At 53.0% G+C, this 21,947-nt stretch overlaps 1 protein-coding gene across 1 annotated transcript; it reads right to left on the minus strand.

Annotated features, from left to right (window-relative positions):
* Positions 1–73: 73 nt before the first annotated feature.
* ABCC2 (ATP binding cassette subfamily C member 2) lies at positions 74–21,872 on the minus strand. Its single transcript, XM_074545045.1, has 32 exons — positions 19,033–21,872; positions 18,305–18,478; positions 17,757–17,879; positions 16,619–16,753; positions 16,094–16,216; positions 15,736–15,791; positions 15,319–15,550; positions 14,517–14,701; positions 13,796–13,973; positions 13,061–13,315; positions 12,513–12,578; positions 11,941–12,078; positions 11,457–11,603; positions 11,105–11,193; positions 10,953–11,015; positions 10,648–10,774; positions 10,329–10,505; positions 10,047–10,214; positions 9,571–9,757; positions 8,595–8,727; positions 8,074–8,179; positions 7,623–7,842; positions 7,004–7,158; positions 5,482–5,637; positions 5,180–5,379; positions 4,409–4,535; positions 3,907–4,008; positions 3,666–3,809; positions 3,259–3,417; positions 2,854–3,020; positions 1,290–1,484; positions 74–870 (listed from the first exon to the last, which is right to left on the minus strand). The coding sequence occupies exons 1-32, from the start codon at positions 19,072–19,074 to the stop codon at positions 741–743; spliced, it is 4,659 nt and encodes a 1,552-aa protein (XP_074401146.1). The 5' UTR covers positions 19,075–21,872; the 3' UTR covers positions 74–740.
* Positions 21,873–21,947: the final 75 nt, after the last annotated feature.

Below are 21,947 nucleotides of genomic sequence, written 5' to 3' on the forward strand. Positions count from 1 at the left end.
GCTGCTCTCCAGCTTGTCTCCACCACCATCACATTTGCAGTCTGGAACCACAGCCCAAAATCTGCCCCACAAGTGGTTGTGATAACCTCAGGGAGAGGCTCATTTATTTGCAATACAATCAAAGGGAGCAGTAGCCACAGGGAAGGCAGGCAGCCCTGGTTTTGCTACAGAGCAGTGTTCTGCATGAGTAGAACTGTGCCTCTCGATTTGGGCTGCCCAGCTCTGTGTAACCTCTGTTGGCAGCTCTTTCCACCCAAGCACTAGCCAGGTTTAAAGCCATACTGAGGCTTACTTATATTCCTTGACATCAGCCTTGTAGTTGGAAGACTACAAATAGTTACAAAAAGTAAATAAATTATAACATTTATAACATTATATTCTTTGATTGAACTGTAAATTTCATTCCATAATGCTAAAGCATCTCTAAGGTAGATTCACCTGGCATGGTGAAGTACAAAAACTAAGACCACCCCCACTGGAGGTCATGATCTCCCTGCCTGGCAGACAGCTTTTCCCCTCTATCCTGGAATAAATTATACAGCTTCAGACCCTTGTGTGCACACAGGCAGGATGTGGTAGTAAGGTTAACAGCTTGCTCAAGTCCAGATGCTCAGTCTCTGGACAAGCAGAGAAGCCCTCTTTGCTTCCCTGCTGCACAGAGGCCAATTCCTGGCAGCTTTGGCTGTGGGTGAGCGGCAGCAGGAGGAGCTGTCTCACAGGTGGCCCCTGCAGCTCTCTGCCTACAGAGCCGTGGTGTCTGCAGCAGTGATGCCGGCGTCCTTTGCCATCGCAGAGAAGATGCCCTCCTTCCTGAGCAGCTCCTCGGGGCTGTCGAATTCCACAATCTGCCCAGCATGCAGCACCATCACCCTGGCAGAAAAGAACAAGGCCTCAGCTCCCAGGATCCGAGCGGATAGCGCTGCTGGTGCCAGCGCTGCGGCCCACCAGCCCTCACTCCTGAGCCACTTATGTGGTTCTCTTCTCAGCAGTGAGAGGGCACAGCCCTGTGTTACTGGTCACATACACAAGGTGTCAAGAGCAAATGCTTCTGTGGTCTGATGCTGTAAAGAAGGATCCCAAGAAATGTTTCCCCCGCAAAGGCAGCACTTCTGCATGGGCATCCTTACTTGTCCTTCTGTTCTCTTCACCACTGCATATTACTGCCCCAGGTTCTGCATCCACCCCTTCCCCTGTGGCTGCATTCTCACTTCCTCTGCTGTCCACCTTTTGCCCCGTCCCAGGAGTCCAGATGCCCATTCCCTTTGCCCTGTGGCATGGTCCCATGGTACCTGTTGCTGTCCATGATGGTGTGGAGGCGATGTGCGATAGTAAGGACAGTGCAGTCAGCAAACGCGCTCCGGATCGTTGTCTGGATTAAATGATCCGTTTCCAGATCTACGGCTGCTGTTGCTTCATCCAGGATGAGGATCTTGGCTTTGCGGAGAAGGGCCCGGGCCAGGCACACCAGCTGCCTCTGCCCAACACTGGGAGGAGATGTAGAGCATGAGTTACTAGACAGACACTAGGGGATGTTCTGCAAGCCTACTGCATCTCACTGCTCTGACCCCAACACTGTCCCTGGCCTTTCCCCACTGACCATCTGCCACTCTCAGCACCACATCCTTCAGCATGTTACTCTCTGGGCTACCACAGAAGGCTGGCTCACACTAGCTCCCTAAGAGCCCTGGCTCCTCTCCACCATTTTCTTCTGTGGGGGCCTGAATATATGTTGTATTGTAAGATCTGTGTGGTTCCAAGTTACTCCAAACGAGCTGCAGCTGCAGGGTCCTTAGTTGGGCAGCAGCTGTGGCTCGTGAAGGTAACTGAGATAAATAGGGGTGGGTCAAGAGCCCAAGAGGAGCCCCTGAGAAGAGAGACAGGACTGTGCTGCAGAGAAAGGAGAAGAGCCCCAGCAGAGAGGGAAGTACAACGCTGCAGCAAAGATTACAACAACTGGTGACCCCGTGTGATGAAGAACACACAACCAAACATTGAAAGAAGGTATGGAATCCCCCGGACAGCCGAGAGCTGTGGCAGCCTGAGAGCTGGGACTATGGAATATCAGCCAGAGAGCTGGGACTATAGAAGACAGGACAGCCGAGAGCTGTGGCAGCCTGAGAGCTGGGACTGTATAGGGATATGTATATATTCTATGTATGTATCTAAAGAGAGCCGAGAGCTGTGGCAGCCTGAGAGCTGGGACTGTATAGGGATATGTATATGTTCTATGTATGTATCTAAAGAGAGCCGAGAGCTGTGGCAGCCTGAGAGCTGGGACTGTATAGGGATATGTATATGTTCTATGTATGTATCTAAAGAGAGCCGAGAGCTGTGGCAGCCTGAGAGCTGGGACTGTATAGGGATATGTATATGTTCTATGTGTGTATCTAAGACAGCCGAGAGCTGTGGCAGCCTGAGAGCTGGAACTGTATGCGTATTGTTATTGTATAATTGTTAAAAGAAAAGGGGGGAAATGTGGGGGCCTGAATATATGTTGTATTGTGAGACCTGTGTGGGTCCGGGTTGCTCCAAACGAGCTGCAGCTGCAGGGTCCTTAGTTGGGCAGCAGCTGTAGCTCGTGAAGGTAACTGAGATAAATAGGGGTGGGTCAAGAGCCCAGGAGGAGCCCCTGAGAAGAAAGGAAGGACTGTGCTGCAGAGAATGGAGACGAGCCCCAGCAGAGAGGCAAGAACAACGCTGCAGCGAAGATTACAACATTCTTCCACTTCACTTCCCAGAAGATTCTGTGCACCATCCCTGGACACCCACTTTGCTGGAGGCTGCTGTTCCAGGCTGGTCTCTGGGATCTAGAGAAGGGAGGGGAGCTGGGCCTGCATCTGCTCCTCTGCTCACCTCAAGTTCTCCCCTGCCTCGCTCACGTGATGCAGCAGCCTCTCAGGAAGGCCTTGCACATATGTCTTCAGGTGAGCCAGCTCCAGGGCCTTCCAGACCTCCTCGTCTGAGTACTGGTCAAAGGGGTCCAGGTTCATCCGCAGGGTTCCAGTGAAAAGCACAGGGTCCTGCCAGGGACAGCACCACATTCAGCCCCACCACAGCCATTTAGCAGGGGCAATGGCTCCTGGCCTCCAAGTGTGGCCGCATCCTGCTCACAGCACTGTGTGCAGCTGGCAAGGGATGTGGTGACAGCCTGCTCACAGGCCTTTGGCACATCCACAGCTCCCAGGAACACACTGAGGCCATGCAGTGCCTGCAGGGGCCACACAGCAGTGGGATGTGGAAGGGTGGGGGTCAGCTCACCTGGGGGATGATGGTGAGGTTGTTGCGCAGGTCGTGGAGGCCAATTGTTGCTATGTCCACGTCGTCGATGATGATCTTCCCTCCAGCCGCCTCCAGCAACCGGAACAGGCAGTTGGTGAGGGAGGATTTTCCAGCCCCAGTCCGGCCCACAACCCCAACCTATGGAAGCAGCTTATTAGACCAGATGACAGGGCTGTATAAAACAGGGCAGTTACTCTCCATCTTGGTCTGGTGGGCCTTCCTGCCCTTACCATCACCCAGACTGTCTGCTTTTGTTCCTTTCCAGGAGCTCAAGTCCCCAGGAGCCACATCCCATCACCATCCCACCCCAGCGCACAGACTGAAGCCAAGAAGAAGAAACTACTTTAACAGAGTCTTTGTAAATAGCACAGTGAGGGCAGAGGCACCTTCTCAGTGCTCCCAATGTTACAGGTGATCCCCTGAAGAACCAGGTCCAGTTCAGGTCGGTAGCGAACTTTGTAGTCAATGAACTGGATCTCGCCTCTGCTGGGCCAGCCACGTGGTGGACGCGTTTTTGTCACCCATGGAGCCTGGGGGAGGACACAGGAGCATTATGTGGTCCACTCTGCAATGCTGACTAGCACCAAGCTGTGCAGCAGGTGTCTGCCCAGACCCTGGGTGCCTCACCTCATTCTTCACGATCACATACTCGTGGACCCGCTCCACAGCCACGATGTTGGTCTCCAGCTCCGAAGATGTCCTCACCAGCCAGTTCAGTGTCTGGGTCACCTGCATGGCAGAATCAGAGGGTGCAGAGCTCAGTGGCACCCAGGAAAAACCACCTCCCACCTCAGCCCAGGGAATCATCCTCAGTACGAGCACACCTGGCCTGGCCCCTAATGCTCCACTGCCAAGACACAGCCCCCCTCTCCGCAGCCCTTCAAAAACTTTGCTGCAGCATCTCTGATCCACAGCAGGGCCATTTTCCTCCTCATGGCAGCAAGTATCCCACTCAGACTGGGATGAATATGTGCTTCCTTGGCTCTATAGCCACTCCCCAGGTGATGGGACACCCCAGATAATCCCTTTTCCATGGATCAGAGCTGGTGGCAGGGCAACATCCTGCCAGCAGCCCAGAGCTCCCAGAGGCAGCCCTGTCCCAGAAGGAGAAATGCTTTCAGTGACTCACATTGAGAGCAGAGGAGACAGAAAGACCCACGATGCCGCCCTCCAGAGTGCTCTTTGCAATCACTGCCAGGAGTGCAGAGAAGAAAACCACCAGGCTCCCAACGAACTCCAGACGGATGGCCAGCCACCTGCACCAGGAGAGCACAGCTGAAGGGCAGGGAGAGAGGCAGGAAGGCATCTGCCCTTGCCCAACACACAGCCCACCAGTAACAGCACACTGCACCAGCATCCCCCACAGCCAGCCACGAGCCCAGTGCTGTGCACAGTGCACACATTGGTGCATGTACACAGCAGGTCATCTGTGGCCAATTCTGCAAGCAGGTTCATTTATATCAGTCCATGTCTCACACATAACCTCCTGTGCTGGTAATGCCATGCATCAGAAGAGCCTCAAACATTCAACCCTCAAACACCCAAATAATTTACCAATAAGAGGCAAAACCACTAAGTGCCCACATTGCACTCCTGCTGGGCCTGGAGGATCACCCTCTTCCCAGAACTCAACACAAGCATCTCAGCCCTTGACTGCACAGCTCACCCTGCCAGCCTCTGGACACTTTGTAGGGGAGAATACTTTGGCTTTCAAAATTACCCTAAAATGTCCCATTGCCACAGATGGTGCCCCTATCCTAAACTGCCCCAGTATCTACACAGACCCTCAATGCTGAGATCAAGAGAGAGGACTGCAGGATCCCAGAGATCTCTCTCAGGACCCAGAAGCCCCAGGCAGAAGTGCTGCTAGCTGTGCTGTGGCATAAGTGGTAAAACTCACCTATTTGATATTATCCAGGAATAAACACTTTTCTGATTTATGTCCATGGTGATTTCATTTTTCTTCAGGAACCGTTCTTGGTGTCCATAGGCCCGGATCACAGAAAGGCCTGACACAGTCTCACCAAAGTGGGAGTAGATGGGAGACCTGGTGACAGAGTCCAGACGCCTCAGCTGGCGAGACGTTGCCACGTAGAAGCGCTGAAACGAGCAACACAGGCTGGTTACAAACACAACACCCAGCAGCCACCAAGATACTGCTCTCAGCAGGGCAGAAGCTTCACTCAGGGCCCAGTTACTCACCAGCACAAAATAGTAGAAGATGCTCAAGGGAACGATAACAACAGCAAAGAACGGAGTGGCCAGGCAGATCACAATCAGTGTGCTAATGATGCCCATGAAACAGGAGATCCAAGTGCGGAAGGTCGAGGGAATGGTCTCATCCACTGTGAAGATGTCCTGGAGCATATAGAAAAGTATAGAGAAGCAGTCAGTGACCCCAGAGAGAAGGAGGAGCCCAAAGGCCCCATACACACAGAGTTCCTACACACTCCTGTGATAACACAGTGCCAGACACTTGTAAAAATATCAGATCATCCTGAATTGGTGTTATGGTCACAACCTCATTTAGGGCCACAGTTCTTAGCTTGTGAAAAGCTGAGTTTACACAGAAACTTGTAGGTACACAGTTTGTGGTAATTGGGAGTGGAGCTGCAGCTGAGCCTCATCCCCAATGAGCTACAGCTGTGAAAAACCGGTGAACAGCATTGAAGGTAATGAGACATGGAGTGCCAAAGTGTACTGACCAATCACAAAAGGGTAAAGAGCACACTCAGGTGTAATACATGTAAGATGAAGAGTATAAAAGGTTGGGCTGAAAAGCCAGAAGAGCAGATGCTTGCAGCCTTTTGTAGTGAAGTTACACTGTATGGGCAGACACCTGAAGCCTTCTGATGTGGTATAGTGTCACTCTGGGCAAATGCTTAAAGCTTTCTGAAATTGTATGGTGGTTCTTTGTGTATCGTGGCCCTCTCAACTGAGACATATGCTGTGACAGAAACTTCCTATAATATTCCCCTGTTACACAGACCAGTTTTAAGAACTGCATCTTCATCAGGACCCAGGATACAGGAGCAGTAATTGAAGCAAAAAGAGGGACAGGGCAAACTCCAGATCCATGCAGGTGCACCCAGGTCTCCAGCTGGTCCTCATCCATCTCCTAGCCAGGCACCACATACTCTCTCAACTCAGAGTAAACCCAGACCCATAGGCTTAATTTTAAGAAGAAATTTAATTCTCAAAAATCAAGAGATGGTACCAAAGGAAGAAGTGGAGAAGCAGCACACTTGAAATTACCTGTTTGTATTTTCCCTCCTTTCTCTTTTTCTCTTTGTTTTTGACCTTCACTTAGATAGAAAAGATTGTAGATTTTGCTGGAAGTCTATCAACAGAAGGACTTCTTATTTTGGGACATGAGCTCTAGGCTCTTACCTCTCTTAGTCATCTACTATGGACCCTCTTCTGTTTCTCCACATCCTTCTTGCCCAGGTGACTCCAAACAGGACACAGTATCTAGGTGTAAGCTCCTCAGCACTGAGCAGAGGAGCTAACAAATTCCTGTGATTTGTCACACTGTCTTTCTAATAGAGCCCAGGATGTTGTTTGGCTCACGGTCAGCCTTGCATCCCCATGTCCTCCTGGTCTCTTCCTGGCCTTTACCTGAGCTCAGCTGTGCAGTGCTCAAGAGGAGCAGGGTTATGCCACTAGCCAACACTCTGCAGATGTGGTGGAACAAACTTTATGTGTGTTGGGGCTGTTCTCTTACCTTGGCAAAGCGGTTGATGATGCGGCCCACCGGGGTGGTGTCAAAGAAGCTCATGGGCGCGTGCAGGATGTTGCTGAGCAGCAGCTGGTGCAAGACACGGGAGGCTCGCATGGCGCCCCGGGCAGACAACATGGTTGCAAAGAGCAGGAAGACACCTGCAAGGAGAGCACGGGGCTGTCACCAGAGGGTGACACTGGCTGCAGGTACCCTTTGTCTTGATGGACTCACCAAGCAGTGCCAAGGCAGCAGCCCTGCAGCGAGCTGCTGGGATAATCCTGCATCCCACCCTCTCAGGAGGCCCCAGCAACTGTGTCCCAGCACAGGGGAGGAACACTAACCCTATTGGAAAGTCTTGGGCCCTAGCACTATGTCTAATCTGATTAAGGAAAATGATCTTAAACTGAGGGGGCAACACCGACTTGGGACAATTTCTGCTGCTTTCAGACTGGCGTGTGTCCACAATTCAGCCAGGAGCTGGAAAGAAGGCAGCAACAGGCAAATGAACAAAATGCGGGGTCCCCTGCTCCTTACTGCACTGCTGGCTGCAGAACTTGCAAGTCATATCCCTGCTGGACCACACAGAGGAGGTGAGTGGGACCTGCTGTCCCCCCACACTGACCTTGTGAGATGCCCAGTGCCCCATAGACGCCGATGCGCAGGTCCTGCAGGTGCGCGGGGTAGCTCTGGTTCTGGTAGCGCACCGAGTCGTCCGTCCAGTCACTGAGCCACAGGTTGCTGCCCACGAAGGCCACGTATTGTGCAATGTAGCCCATGGCGACCCAGAAGGTAAAGCACCAGCCAACAGCACGCAGGTACCGCACGTACATGGAGAACTTCACCTGTGGACCAACTGAGCCCATCAGACCACAGGCAATGCCAGCCAGCACAGCCTTGGGGCTCCACCTTGCTGCCCACCATGCTCCCCTCCACCACCCCACGCACGAGTCCCAGGCAGCTCTATCTCCTTCATGTCTCTTGGCTGTGGAAGCCCACACCAGCTTCTCTGAGCCACAGTCAGGGTCTGGCAGCACTTCGGGCAGCACAGTGCTTCATCCCTCTATCCTCCTCACCCTGCCGGTTTCCACAGCTTCTTTCTCGATCAGTTTCTGTCCCTTCAGCTTCTTTGGGGGCTCCTCTTGGGCCTTCTTCTGGGAACTGGTGCTCCTTTTACTAAGGCTGCAGGAAGGTGATGAGTACCATTAGTCACAGGGTGTTGAATTGGTCCTAATCTCCTCGGGGTCCATCCCTGGGTCTTCAGTGGTGGAGTCCTCTGGACAATAATGTCCTAACTGGGGCAGCTTTGAGTGAGCCTTGCAGAAGCACTAAGGATGTGCAGCCATAAAATTAAAAGCCTCATTCCCAAAGGCAGAACTAGCCATCTGCACGAGTTTCAGGGAAGACTGCAGAGTAAGGCTGTGGCACACTAGTGGGAGTAAAGGCAGAATCAGATGCTCCTGACCCAGAGCAGCTTGTGGTAGGAGCAGGCAGGGAGGCTCCCAGCTGGAACTCCCTGGGAAGCCCCCGGATCCCTGTCTCTGAGGGAGCAGTGCTTGTGGCAGGGAACGAGCTGAGAGCTCAGGTCATGGCCCACCTGCGACTCAGTTTTCTCCGATAGATGCTGGCCTCTCGCTTCAGGGTCATTGTCACCACGTCTTCAGTGCTCTCCTCCATGCAAGGATCCACAGCTTCATCAGCCTCCTCTTCATCCCCAGCTAAAGCAACAGCTACAGGCACAGGGATGAGGGAAGGTACGGTCAGGCACTGAGGACAGAGCAGATCCCATACACCACACCTCTGATCTTTGCCAAACCCAGGCCTAGGCTGTGTCCTACCACCACATATCACAGCTTCTCCAACCTTGCTGCAAGACCAGCACAGCAGGAGGAGGAAGAAATGCATGGTGCTGGAGAGAGAACTGATAGGGGACACAGGGCTAAAGGCCTGCTCAGAGGCAATCCCTCCTGCTGACTCCTCCCAGCACCACTGGCCAGACCTCAAACAGAGATCTGTGCTACTTTAGTAGTGCGAGATCTGGTAGTTCATGTCACTCCAGCTCAGAAGCATCTCCTTGAGCAGGTGGAGGTGGGTCCTGTGAAGACGTACTGGGAATAGCCAGGCTGCAGCGGGACAACTGGGCTGAGCTCTGACAGGGTAAGCACCCACCTGACCTCACACCACTCCTCCCCATAGCATTGGGGAATATAATAAAGATGAAATATTATCCAGTCAGATGTTGAGAACAAACCAAAGGGTCTTTCTGACCCCAGCATCACAAAAATGTGAAGCCAGTTGCCACACAAGATTTTGGGACCCATAATAAATAAACTAAAAAGGGAGTAAAAAAGTTAAACAGGTCCTGTGCTGGATGTTCAACATAATGCCTGAGTGCAAGTCTTAGTCAGAAGTTATTGTGCTGCTGATTGCCTGAAGCTGAGAAGGATTCACAGCAGCCACCATTGGTGCCTGGGCTGGATAGGGCCAGGTCAGGCTGACACATCAGACCTTCATATCCCCAAGATACACCCACAGCCACTCTAACTGCCACTGCCCCACCGTGTTCCCAGTACCTGCAGTGTTTTCCTCTGAAACATTCTCCTCCTGATTTCCATACAAGTTCAGGAACTGGGAAAAGGCCCCCTTGTTTGCAAGCAAGGTGCTGTAGGAGCCATGCTCAGACACTGCTCCTCCTGCCAGCACCACAATGTTATCGACCTGGGGCAGGAAACTGATACTGTGCGTCACCAAGATCCGTGTCTGCAACAAAGGAGTGCAGGGTAGTGAGTGATCATAGAGCACCCCTCATCCCCAGCCATGGCTCTGCAGTCTCTCCATCTCCCACTTAGGGACTCATCTGCTTAGCAATGCCTGGCTATGAGGACACAGGGTACTCCTCTGGGGACTCAGCCTGCTGCAGCCCCCTGTGAAGGCTGCATGATTCCCCTCTGTCCCAGGCAAGCAACCTCAGACTTCCTCGGATGTCCAAAACCACGCCAGTGCCACTCCTGCCTGTCTGGGGGGTGGGTTGCAGGGTGTGGGTGCTCACCTTCTTTTGCAGCAGCCCTTTTGGCCCCAGCACATGCTCGAAGAGGTACTTGCCCACATGGGCATCCACAGCCGAGAGCGGATCGTCCAGGACATAGATGTCGGCGTCACTGTACACCGCCCGCGCCAGGCTCACCCGCTGCTTCTGGCCCCCGCTCAGGTTGATTCCCTGCGGGGAAGGGAAGGGAAGGGAAGGAGCTCCTGCACATGGGGCTGCCACAGGGCAATGCTCTGACCGCTGCTGCAGGTGCTATCAGGAACCCGTAGGGCCCAGGGCTGATACCTTCTCTCCAATCTCTGTCTGGTCACCTGCAGGCAGCAATTCCAGGTCTGGAAGGAGGGCACAGGCCTTGAGGACCTGCTGATACCTGGCTTCATCCACTTCTGACCCAAAAATGATGTTGTCTTTCAGTGTGGCATTCTGGATCCAGGCCTGCTGGGGGACATAGGCCAGGGAGCCCTGGAAGGAGAGATAAGAACAGCTACCTGTCAGAGATCAGCCTGAGCACTGACACCTCACCACTCTGTGACAGTTCTGCTCTACTTCCCTGCTGAGCTCCCAGGCAGCCCCAAAGCCCTATGGACCAGCTGGCCCCTCTCACCTGGATGTTGATGTGTCCCTTGATATTCTCCATCTCCCCAAGCATGGCTGACACCAGTGAAGATTTGCCTGAGCCCACAGGCCCCACCACAGCCACCAGGCTCCCAGGCGTGATGTCCAGGGTGACACTGCAAAGACACGAGGGCTGAGGAAGCAGTACTGCCAGGCCACCCATCAGTTCCTGCGTGGGACAGGGCAGTGTCTCTGGGACACTCATGCCTAGCAGCACTGAGAGGTGGTTGCCCTCCCCAGCTAACACAGAAAGCCTCCCCTGCCCATCCCTCTGCCCCCTGATGGAGCACTCACTCTCTTATGGCAGCATCGCCGTCCTGCTCCCAGGCAAAGGTGGCCTCTGAGAAACGCACAGCACTGCCTGCCAGAGAGAGAAGTCCCTCAGAGAGGGGAAAGCCCAGGGCTGGGCCAGCCTGAGGCCCACAGGGAGCAGTCTGGAGGTTCACCTGCCTGCAACGGGGTTGTGGTGGATAGCTGAGGTGTCCAGGTCCTCTCCACTGAGGTAGCGCTCCAGCCTCGCAGTTGACACGTTGGTCTGCCACGGCAGAAAGAGGATGAGGATGGCACACGGGCATGGGTGGGCTGGCAGGAGCCCCTTAGGCAGAGCATCACATCATAGCCCCAGCCAACTTCTGGGCCCCAAACCTGTGCTATGCAGGTGAGTGCTGTCCCACCCCAGTGCCAGCAGAGTCCTATGCACTGAGCCCTGGGGGTCCATCACACACCCGAGCCCCATCTGCTGCTTTGGACAGAGGTCATGGGATCCCCCTGCACCCCCTGCCCCAGGTGAGGCCTGACCTGCACCAGGGCAGAGATGACCATGGGCAGTGTGCCCATGGGGAAGCGCAGCACATTGAAAAGGGAAATTGCAGTGAAGGCCTTCTGTGCATCCAAGATGTTGTTCTCATCCACAAGCACATAGACAGCAAAGGTTGCCAGGGAGACCTAGGACAGATATAAAGGAAAGCCACCATCAGTGTTTGTGTGCAGGCCAGACCCTCAAATTACCCCAAGGCCTCAGCAGTGCCTTCGTGCTGGGGACCTGTTCCCCTCCTGCTCCTGTTCTCCCTTGGGCCCTATTTCACCACCCCGATGGGACCCCTTTCCACCACAGCTCTCCTGCCAGCAACCAGAACCATAATCTATATCCACTAGCCAGCCCCTTCCTCGCTGCAGAAACACTCCCCAGCTGAGGCCCCAGGTATTTCCCATCCCCTTGGCCACAGCCCAGCCCCAGCTCAGAGGAAGGACACCCTCCCCAGGGCTGTTGTCACTCACTCACCAGGGAAGGAGCACATGTGAAGGCGAAGAGAGAGACTGACTGCAGGTAACCAAAGTTCAACAAATCCTTGAGCTCACGAACCCGGATGTCATTAACTCGCTTCTCAAAGGAGGGCTCCCAGGCAAAAAGCTTCAGGATCTGCAGGGGGAGCAGGTGCTGGTGTCACAGGAATGCCCACCTCCACACTCAGCTCACTGGTGGCCAGCACCTCCATCACCTGGTTTGCCCAACAGCCTACCGGCCACTGCATCTCCCCTCTGCTGTCCTGCAGACAGCATTTCCCCACTGCACTCCCACTCCCTCACTGCCAGCTCCTCTGCCACCATGCCACTACCACAGCCATCCAGAAAACCCTCTCTTGGCTCCCAAGTCTTAGTCCAAGTATCCAGAGCCCCTCCCCAGCCAACTTTTCAAAAGATGAGGCAGCTGAGGGAATTGCTGAGACCCAGACAGGGCCCCCAAGCTAGATTAACACTGGTGCTGTAGGGTTATAGAGGTGTGCTGTCTCCAGGTGCAGTGCACCAAGAAGAGGGGTGCAGCAGCTGCCAGAGAGTCTCCACTCCATTGCCCACCTTGATTCCATTGAGGACTTCGGTCATTATTTTCATGCGTTCGTCCTTGTTCTTCATGTTCCTCTCCTACAAACAGAAGAGCCAGACATCACCTGAAGCAGACAGCAGCTCATCCTTGGAAATCCATCTGAGCTGCCACAGGGAAGGGAAGGATGGGCTCCACAGCCCAGAGGAGTCATCCCACAAAGCTGAGCCTTGGCTCCCTGTGGCTCTGGACAAGCTGGGGAAAAACACTACTCTGCTGTCAGGTAGAAGCTAAATCTTTATCTTATGGGTGACAATATCGCATTTTTAGCCCTCAAGGCTGTGCCCAGTCTGGTTCAAGTTCAGCTGTGATGGCAGAACAGATCTCACCTATCTCCTACTCCTGGCAGCTGATCCCCTCTGGCTCAGGCTAGAGGCACCCCCAGCCCAAGGGAGATCAACTCCCTAGTGTGGGAAAGATCCAGAGCATAAAAGCAAAGGGTAGAGAGTGTGGCAAATGAGGGAGTGAGCAACAGTGGCGTTGGACATGGGAGACCAGGGAGGACACTGCACCCACCACTGACCTGAATGGTTTTGGCCTTGGCAGCCAGGAAGGCATTTATGGGGAGCAGCAGCAACAAGGTCGCAATGCCAGCCAAGACAGAGGGGCCCAGCTCTAACCAGAGGAAGACAATGGACAGGATAATTTGCAAGGGGCATGACCACAGCTGGTGAATAAAGTTGGCCATGTCCATGAACCTCTGGGCATCAGCTGACATCAGATTGACAGTCTCCCCCACGGTGGACTCCTTGCGGGTGGCTCCGGACATGGTGAGCGACTGCAAAGAGAAACCTCAGTCAGCACGGGCCAGCCTGGGAGCAGCCCTGCTGCCAGCAGCATGGCTCAGAGCAGGGAAGCAGCAGACCAGGCTGAGACCACTTCTGGGTTTGCTCCTGGTGCCCCTGTACTGGGCACCAGCACTCTCCTCACTGTCTGCACACCTGGAGCCACTGGGTGCAAAGAAAAGCACCCTGTGCAGGAATCCTGGGTGTTGTGCACCTGCCCCAGGTGCTGCACTCTCTGAACAGAACCCTGCCCCAGCCCCTGGTAGCTATCAAACACATGGCTGCAGCACCCACGTCCCAGGCAGAACTAGGGCTCACAGTGTCCTCAGGGCTGGCTGGGTGTCCTCCAAGCCCCCCCTGTGCCTTCTGAGGAGGAAAGTGCACACACCCCAGGTTGATGGGGCAGGTGGATGATTTTATCCACAGCCCAGCTTGGAGGAAGCCAACAGGGATGATGAGAGGCCTATACAGACCTTCTTGTAGATGGCAGCAATGAGACTGGCTCGCACATTGATGCCAAGCTGGAAGCACAAGCTGAAGTGCTGCTGCAGGCAGAGGGACTGGATCACTGCTGTCAGGAAGAGCAGGATGGCATATAGATAGCCTTGCCAGGCAAAGGCATCCTCATCTGACACAAAGGCAATCAGCAGCCTGGCAGGGAAGGAAGCTCATGAGACACACACCCTACTGAGACACACCCAAGCAGGATGCTCCCAGTGAATGCAGGGGGAGCATCCTCACAAGAGGATGAACAAAACCCTGCCCCAGAGAGCTGGCTCGATGGTCAGCAAGCTGGGAACCCTGCTCTGCCACAGACAGAGGGTCACTAATGGAAGTGCATCCCCAGCACAGAGACCGTGCTGCTCTGCACAACAAACCAGCCCTGCCGGGCTGAGCTGGGAGGGCCCTGGGAGGGCCCAAAGAAGAGCCAGGACTGTCTCCAGGGAGGGAGCAGGGCTGCACAACAGGATGCAAGGGAGCAGGATAACACACATAAGAGCTGGCAGCCAGCTCAGATCAGGTCTTTGTTAAACTGTACCCCAACACATTCTCCCATTTTTGGTGAGGGCACAAAATGCCTCCAGGGTCTGTAGCTGGGAGAGGCACACATAGAGATGGAGGGGCTGGATACAGTGCACACACTGGGAGGTGGTGGGGCTGGGTGCACAGTCAGGACAGAGAGAAAGGACTCACTTCAGCAGCTGGGGGCTGACAAACACGAGGGCATCGTGCACCAGCTTGAATGCCACTGCTAGCAGGAGATTCTGACGGAAGGTCTTGCCCAAGGTTTTCATCAACCAGCCCCTGGGGTAATCCTTGGGAGAGTCTGAGTCCTTGTTGTCTCCCTTCTTCTTCTTCTTCTTTGGCTGCTTCTCCTCCTAGAGGAAAGCCACACAGAAGTGAGGGAGCTGATTGTGCACACATCCTGCATCTGGAAGGATGCTTCAGGGCAGCACCTCACTGACCCCAGATCAGGTATCCTGAACAAAACCTTAGCTTTAGCTCCTGTCACATGCCCTTTCACTGATCTCTGCTTATGTCATATGCAGCCAGGACTGGACCTTCTCTTTTGTAGCAAAGGCAATTGTTAAAAGCCAAACCAGCTTGAACCTCTCAGGCAAAAAATCAGGCAAAAATCATGAAGAATCTGAGGCCGGGGTGGTCACAGAATGATGTTCCCTCTGACCTCCTTGCTGGAAAGTATCTGAGGTAGATAGACAGGAGGGAACTGCTTGTACTGCAGATTTGAGGGTGGTTCCTGTCTTTATGTTAGGCAGAAAGATGGAGACTTTCTTGGTCTCTCAAACTATGGGGATCTGCCAAAGACATGACAGGAAGATCCTGGCATGGTTTCCCCTATCCTTGCCCATGGTCCTGCGGGATGGAAGAAGGGAACACCCAGCAAAGAGGGCTGCAGCAGGTGAGGTGACCCCACTCCCTGAGGCTGGACCTGGATCTCAGTCCCATACAAGGTCAAGAGTGGGAATGGATTTACCAGCACCAGGATGTCCTGGCTCTGGGCCTTGCTCATGCTGTTGCCATGGTCTGGGTCACCCTCCTGCCGTCTCTTCTTGCGCTTCCGTTTCTCCAGTTCTGCTCTGGCCTTCTGCATCGCAGTCTTCATGTTCTTCTCAAAAGCAGTGTAAAGAACCTTTGTCTTGTCTTTATCATTCAATTCCCAGACATCCTCTATCTCCAAAGGCTTGCGATAGCCCTTGACAACCATGCTGTGGGACAGAGAAATCCAATTACACTTGTTGGAGACTCCTTGCTGCAAATGCAGAGCCTTCACACCATCGTGGCCCTGGGCTCAGGCTGCACACAACATGGTGCCTCTCCCAGCCTGAGCTGCAGGTTCTCCTGAGGCACCCCTGCATTTTGCCAGCCCAACCTCCCTCAGAGTCCTGCTCACCTGGTGTACCATTCAAAGGTGATGGAGCTCAGGAAGGAGGCTGTCACCTGTGGGTTCTGTGGTACAAAGCAAAGGGGGTACTGAGAGATTGCTTATCTGGGGGATGGTTTTGACAAAAGATGCTTTAGCACCCCCAGCCATTAAGGAGCCCCATAGGTTTCAGACCATGCCTGCTCCAGCCCCAGAAACCTCAGCCCCGAGCCAGCCACAGCCCACTCTGGACACATGCAGATACGCCATGCTCCAGCTCTTGCTGGGCCCTGTGCTGAAGTCTTCAGGTCTTCCCAAGGAACCTGCCCTGCCCTACACAATGCTCAGGAAGTGGTGCCCCAAACCCAGTCCCCTGTAGTTCTCACACCTTCTTCCTGATTGCCTTTGTTTCTGGGGCAACGTCTGAGAGGCCTGAGACAAGGAGGAGCAGCAGCTGGAGCCCATAGGAGATGAAGAAAAGGATAAACCGTGGCAGGTCAGAGATTGGTTCCTGCAGAAATGGAAAGCCCAAGGTTATTGCTGGGGATTGTCTCAAGGCCTCTGGTACTCAGAGACAAGATCCATCTCCTGGCTGAGCCCAACAGAGCAGTGCAAAACTTGCTCTGAGTCCTGGATCAGCTTCCCTCTGCCACCTCTCCCTGCTTCTCCCTGACCTCCTCCCATAAGTGTTTAAGGGGAGAAATTAGTCCTGGAGAGTTATACTTCCCCAAAGAGACAGGATGAATTCAAACAGGGATTCCTTCCCAGGTCTTTTGTGCTTCCCCAAGAACCCCAGGGCAGCTGGGACCCCAGTGATAACACAGAGAGCTTGTCAAGAGAAGAGCATGAGGAGGCTTTCTTTGGGAGCAGAGCAAGACCACGTTGAAGCACGGAGCTTCCTGTGAAACCCAACCTGCAGGGCTCTCCGGACAAGCGACTGGAATGGCAGAATCCCACAGAGAAGGGAGAGTATCCAGAAGCAGAAAAGCACCCCCGAATCTCTGCGCAAGCAGGAGCGCCGTGCGTCCTGCACCAGGAGGACCATCATCTGGGGAAAGAAAAATCAGAGCTGCAGGACTAGGGCTGGCTCTAAAAGTGCCTTTGGAGCATGTGTCCTGGGATGCAGCACACATGGTCTGCTGGGATTCACTGCCTTGAATACCCTGAACACACCACCAACCCTTCATAAGCTTCAGAATTAATTATAGAAGGCAAAGGTTTACTTCAGGAAGACATAAGATCAGGTTTACATCAGGAAGACATAAGATCAGGTTTGAATGAACCCTGACGTTACAGCAGGGCACTATTACTCTCTCTAGCTGTTCTCTCTCCAGATTCTCAGACATGTCAAGCCATGAAGTGTCACACCCTGTCTCCAGACCTGGAACTGAACCCAGATCACATTCCAGCTGTGCAGCCTCTCTGGGGAGTCCATTGCCTTATCTCACATGGACTGTGCATGTGAAATTAAATGACATGGCAAAATAAGAAGGAAAGCAAATGAAGGTCTATTTCGCTGTTAAGTGTAGCTCCTGAGCATTTGTTAAGACTGTTAGAATACTCCATGTCTCACACAAGATGTCTGTAACTGCCATGCACATATTCCAGTCAAGCTAATAGCCACTAGATCCTCTTTAGCCAGCTTTCTCCTGTGCCTCAGCACCCTGTGGTACTTCCCAGCTGTCTGCCCAAAACTGAGCAGCAATGTAAAGGAAGCTGTGAGACAGCAGCAAGCCATGGCCTGATGTTCACACTGCAAAATCAGTCCTGTGAAAAGCATACTGCTCCTAGGAAAGTTCTGTCAGGGACTCAGCTATACTTGCATAGAATCATCCCATTTTTAAGGATAATAGCAGTGAGCACTGTACAGCCAGGCACCTGCCCTCAACATATCACCCTCACGTACCACCCACACAGGTTTGGGGCTAGTCCCACCCAATTTCCAGGCTACCCCTGCCCCGTGGACACAGCTTCCCTCTGATCTCTGTGTTAGGGAAGCCTCGTTCTGCTCGGTGCTGCAGTGTCTCAGCAGGCTCAGGCCGAGCCCTTACCCAGGTGGCGATGTACAGGCTGGGGTTGGTGTACTGCACGGCTGGCACAGCGCCCTGCTCCGCGTCCACAAACGCCAGCGCCAGCCCCGCCACCGCCGTCAGCACCAGCAGGGCAGCCAGCACCTGTGGAGAGAGGGACAGCCCACTGGGGACACTGGAACAACTGGGAGACAGCAGAGTTCAGCATAAAATACATCCTTACAGCCTTTTCAACCCAGACTTGGCCTGAGGCAGCTTTCAACCCTGTGAATGTGCCACAGCTCCACAGGAGCACTGCCATCATTTTCAGTTTGGAAGATGGCAGCCCACAAGAGGAGAGGCCCCAGTAGACACTCTGCTCTCACTCTCAGTGAATCCCTACCTGTTATGCCCTCTGTCCCAGATATGCCTCCTGCTGGACTCCCCTTTACATTTCTGTCCTGGATGGTTCCCTAACCCATTCCTCCTTCCCTCCCACACTTGACTGTAGCACAGAGCCTTTCCACTCATACCACCAACACCTCAGGCTGCTCCAGCCTGTCATCTGTGCCCTCTCAGCTCCACTCTACCTGTTTGATTATGTAGAGTTTGGTCACAGAGGATTTCTTGGCTTTGGATTTGCACATGGGCAGGAGCTGCCATGGGGCCAAAATCCAGAAGAAGCCAAGGGGGATCCAGACCAGCACAGTCTGCTGGAAGCACACCGGCAGGTCGGCATCCGGACGAGCAAGGTAGGAATCGTTCTGGGGGCAGCAAGGACAGAACACCAGGTCACATGCAATTGCTTGGCTCTCACTTGGCACACAGGACAAGGGCAAACACTCCTACAGGTCCTGCCCACCCAGCTCCACACCATTGCATTCCCCCTTCAACACCCACCCTCCTGGCTGAGCATTTCAGCTCTCGGCCAGGGTCCGAGCGATATCCCCATCCCCATCCCCATCTCTCTGCCTGAATGAGGGATGGCCACCCCTTGCTGGAGCCAAGCCAACAGAAGGAGCTGAAGCCAAATCACTCTCCAGAAGCCCGTACAGGCTGTCCTGTGTTCCCAGAAAGGCTAAAACAGGACAGAGCTCAGTCCGAGAGGCGTCATTGCCTCACTGTCTGGTGAGCACTGTGCAGGCAGTGCACAGCACTCAGTGCTACAGCACTCCTGGATAAACCCCAGACCCTCTGCCGACCACTGGCACTTGGGTCTCCCTGGCAGGACAGGCTGTGAGCCTTGGAATCCACTGCCCTCCCCCCAGAGGGGTGTCCCACCCTGAGAACAGGCACAGGGGATGATGCAGTCACTCACCCAGAAGACGGAGCCGCAGAACTCCTCCAGGGCTGCTGACATAGCTCAGGGAAGGAGAAAGGGCAGCTCCTTCCTCTCACTCTGCCCAACTGAGAGCCCTGGGCAGATGCTTGGGATAAAAGTCCCCCCACACCCTCAAGCGGTCTTGGGACAAAAAACTCTGATGACCCACAGTTAATAAATAACTCGGTGCTATTGCATAACCCTACTAACCAAAGCAGTGACCAAAAGGGCTTGGGAAGCTGCACAGGCTCAGGAGAAGGGAAGAGAGGAAGACCCAAGGAAGAGATCAAAGGGGAGATACAGGGAAGCCACAGAGTCACTGCAAGACACCACAGCCATTGCTCAGAAACCATAGCCTTGATCAGCGCACACCAACAGACAAAAACTTGTCTGGACCTGCTAAAGACGTTACTTTGATGCAACAGACCTCTCTGGTGAGAAGGCTGCTGAATGCCAACAAAAAGTCCAGCAAAGGCTGGTCCCACAGGGGCTGGTGCCACCTGGCAAGGGGACCTGGGACACCAGCAGTGCCCCTGGCCTGGGAATCTGCAGTGTCCAGCAGCTGAGCTCACCACATGCTGCACTGGTCTTTCTGAGCCTTCAGGATGCAGATTCCTTTTACTAATTTCCAGTCTGCAGAGCCTGAAGATTTTCCAAATTCCTTCTTTTGCTTCTTTCTTTCCCACATTTCCATGTTGTCTGTGTGTTATGGCAGTTGGCTGACCACAAAACCCCAAAGAGACTTTGAATCTTCATGCTAAGGTAACCCCCAACATCTAAGACAGAAAGAGGGTGACTCCCAAGGAGACTGATTGCCACTGAACCCTTGATGCTTAGGAAGACCTAGGTGTGACAGGAACACATGGGGACAGTGCTACTAAGGCTAGAACTGGATTTGCTTTATCATGTGTGCTCTTGAGAAACAGCAGATAAAAGAGGACTGCAATTATTGTGCTGTCTCATTGTACACGGAGTTACAAGATAACTCAGAAGTCAAGGGTGACACAATGAGTAATTCCTCAGGAACCATCAATACCAAAGAAAGGCTCAATGTCCAACTCAGTGGTTAATTATTAGCAATTTCTCTGATTAAATCCACATGTTTTTGTAAATAAAACTATCCCTCCTGCTACATCCTCTGGGCCAGAACCAATACACTGCTCCTGAGAGCTGTAAACTGATGTAATGAGTAAGAAGTGAATGGAGCAGTCACTCAGCCCTTCTTCATCTGGACTGCTGATGTGATTCTTCTTTCTGGCACTGGCACAGGTGTCCTCTGGCCTTGCCCAAAACCACTTGGAGCACTGCTGCCAAGGGGCACACTTGTTTATGACACCTCCCTACATAATGCCCCATCTCACTGCTTATCTCAGTTTTTAGTACAGGTCACATCTCATCCCCACCATGACTTTGGTCTCTCACTCAGAGTTGAAGTGTTGCCCTCAGCACAGGATTCCACTCTTCTGATGTTCAAAGCAAGCAGAACCCACTTTCTCTACCCTCACAGCTGGGGCATGCTCCTCCTAAAAACCCACAAAGCTTTACTGTCCTTCAGCTCCTTCCATAAACCTTCCTGCACTAAAATACCCAGAAAACATTCACTGGGACCAAGGTAATCTAAGTGACACCTCTTTGGCCAGCAATACCATCGTCTCCCTGTGCTCCCCTCTCTTCATCCATCTGTTATACAGCATGTTACAGCTTTTCAAAACTAGGTATTGATTCATGCCTGTCTCACACAGGGTCTGATCCAGAGGTCTCTGCCAGGCAATCAGCCAAATTGCTCCAGCCCTCACTGCTCATATCTTCTCTGAAGAGTCTCTGCCTTGTCGTGTTCTTACCCCATGTTCAAAAACATGAGGCAGCTTGGTCAGCAGAATATTCTCACCCTAATTATCATGATTATGATACTGGTAGCCCAATCTTAACAGAGCTACCACTATCATAATCACGACCATGACTCATAAAATCTCAACATAAGTCATGAACTCTTATGAACTCTCTATTGACTATAATAATAAATTTAATCACTCTTTCCAAGTTTGGATTCTTCCTACAGCCCGTACATCTGTCAGTGCTGAAGCAGGCTCTGACACCAGCACTATGCAGTCACTCCCTTTCCAGCTCCTCTGTTAAGAACTTAAGTTCCCAAGGTATTTTTGGAGACACCAATACTTCTGATGGATTCATGTGAAAAAGTAGATGTACCCTTTAAACTGAAAATATGCAGTCTTGATGATAGGTTTTCAATAATGTGATTGTATTTAAGGTGACAAAGGTGCTGCCACCTCGTCAGGTTATCACATTTTCTCCATACATCCTCACAGGCTATTGCCAAGATGGGAAATCTGTGCCCAGCATTTGTGTCCTGAGGTCCACTACCTTGGCTGTCAGAAGGATTCTCTTCAGCTTTGTGATCTTTTACAGAAGAGCAGGCAGCATGGATAACGGTGCTTTACTGCTAGGACTCTACACTTCTAATGCACCCTCTGATACCATTTAAATCTTCCACTGGGTATTTTACAGACTAGCTGAGTCTGTAAAATCAATCCTGACTAGGCAGCAATGATCCAACAGACACACTCCCCAAACACTGTCTGGAAAACAAGCAGTTTATGCTTTATGTTCGGACAAGAACCTGGAAACTCCCTTAGAAAAAGCAACTTGTCCTCCCAAGGAATCTCATACACCAACCCCACCTCAAGCACTGAGGAGCCACAGCCCAGGATGTCTCACAGCTTCCTCACCCCAGCTTCCTCAGCCAGGTGCTTCTCACCACTTACACCTGCTGCATTGCTAAACCCCACCTGTGGGCTGGCTGACCACAGCTGGCCTTGTTTCCCAGCTGTGGCCATGGTGTTTCCCACCCTGGCCTTCTGGATGTGACTCTGTTCTCTGGCACAGCAGGGTCC

The sequence above is a fragment of the Zonotrichia albicollis genome, chromosome 7 (genome assembly GCF_047830755.1).
Source record: "Zonotrichia albicollis isolate bZonAlb1 chromosome 7, bZonAlb1.hap1, whole genome shotgun sequence".
Lineage (NCBI taxonomy): Eukaryota > Metazoa > Chordata > Aves > Passeriformes > Passerellidae > Zonotrichia > Zonotrichia albicollis.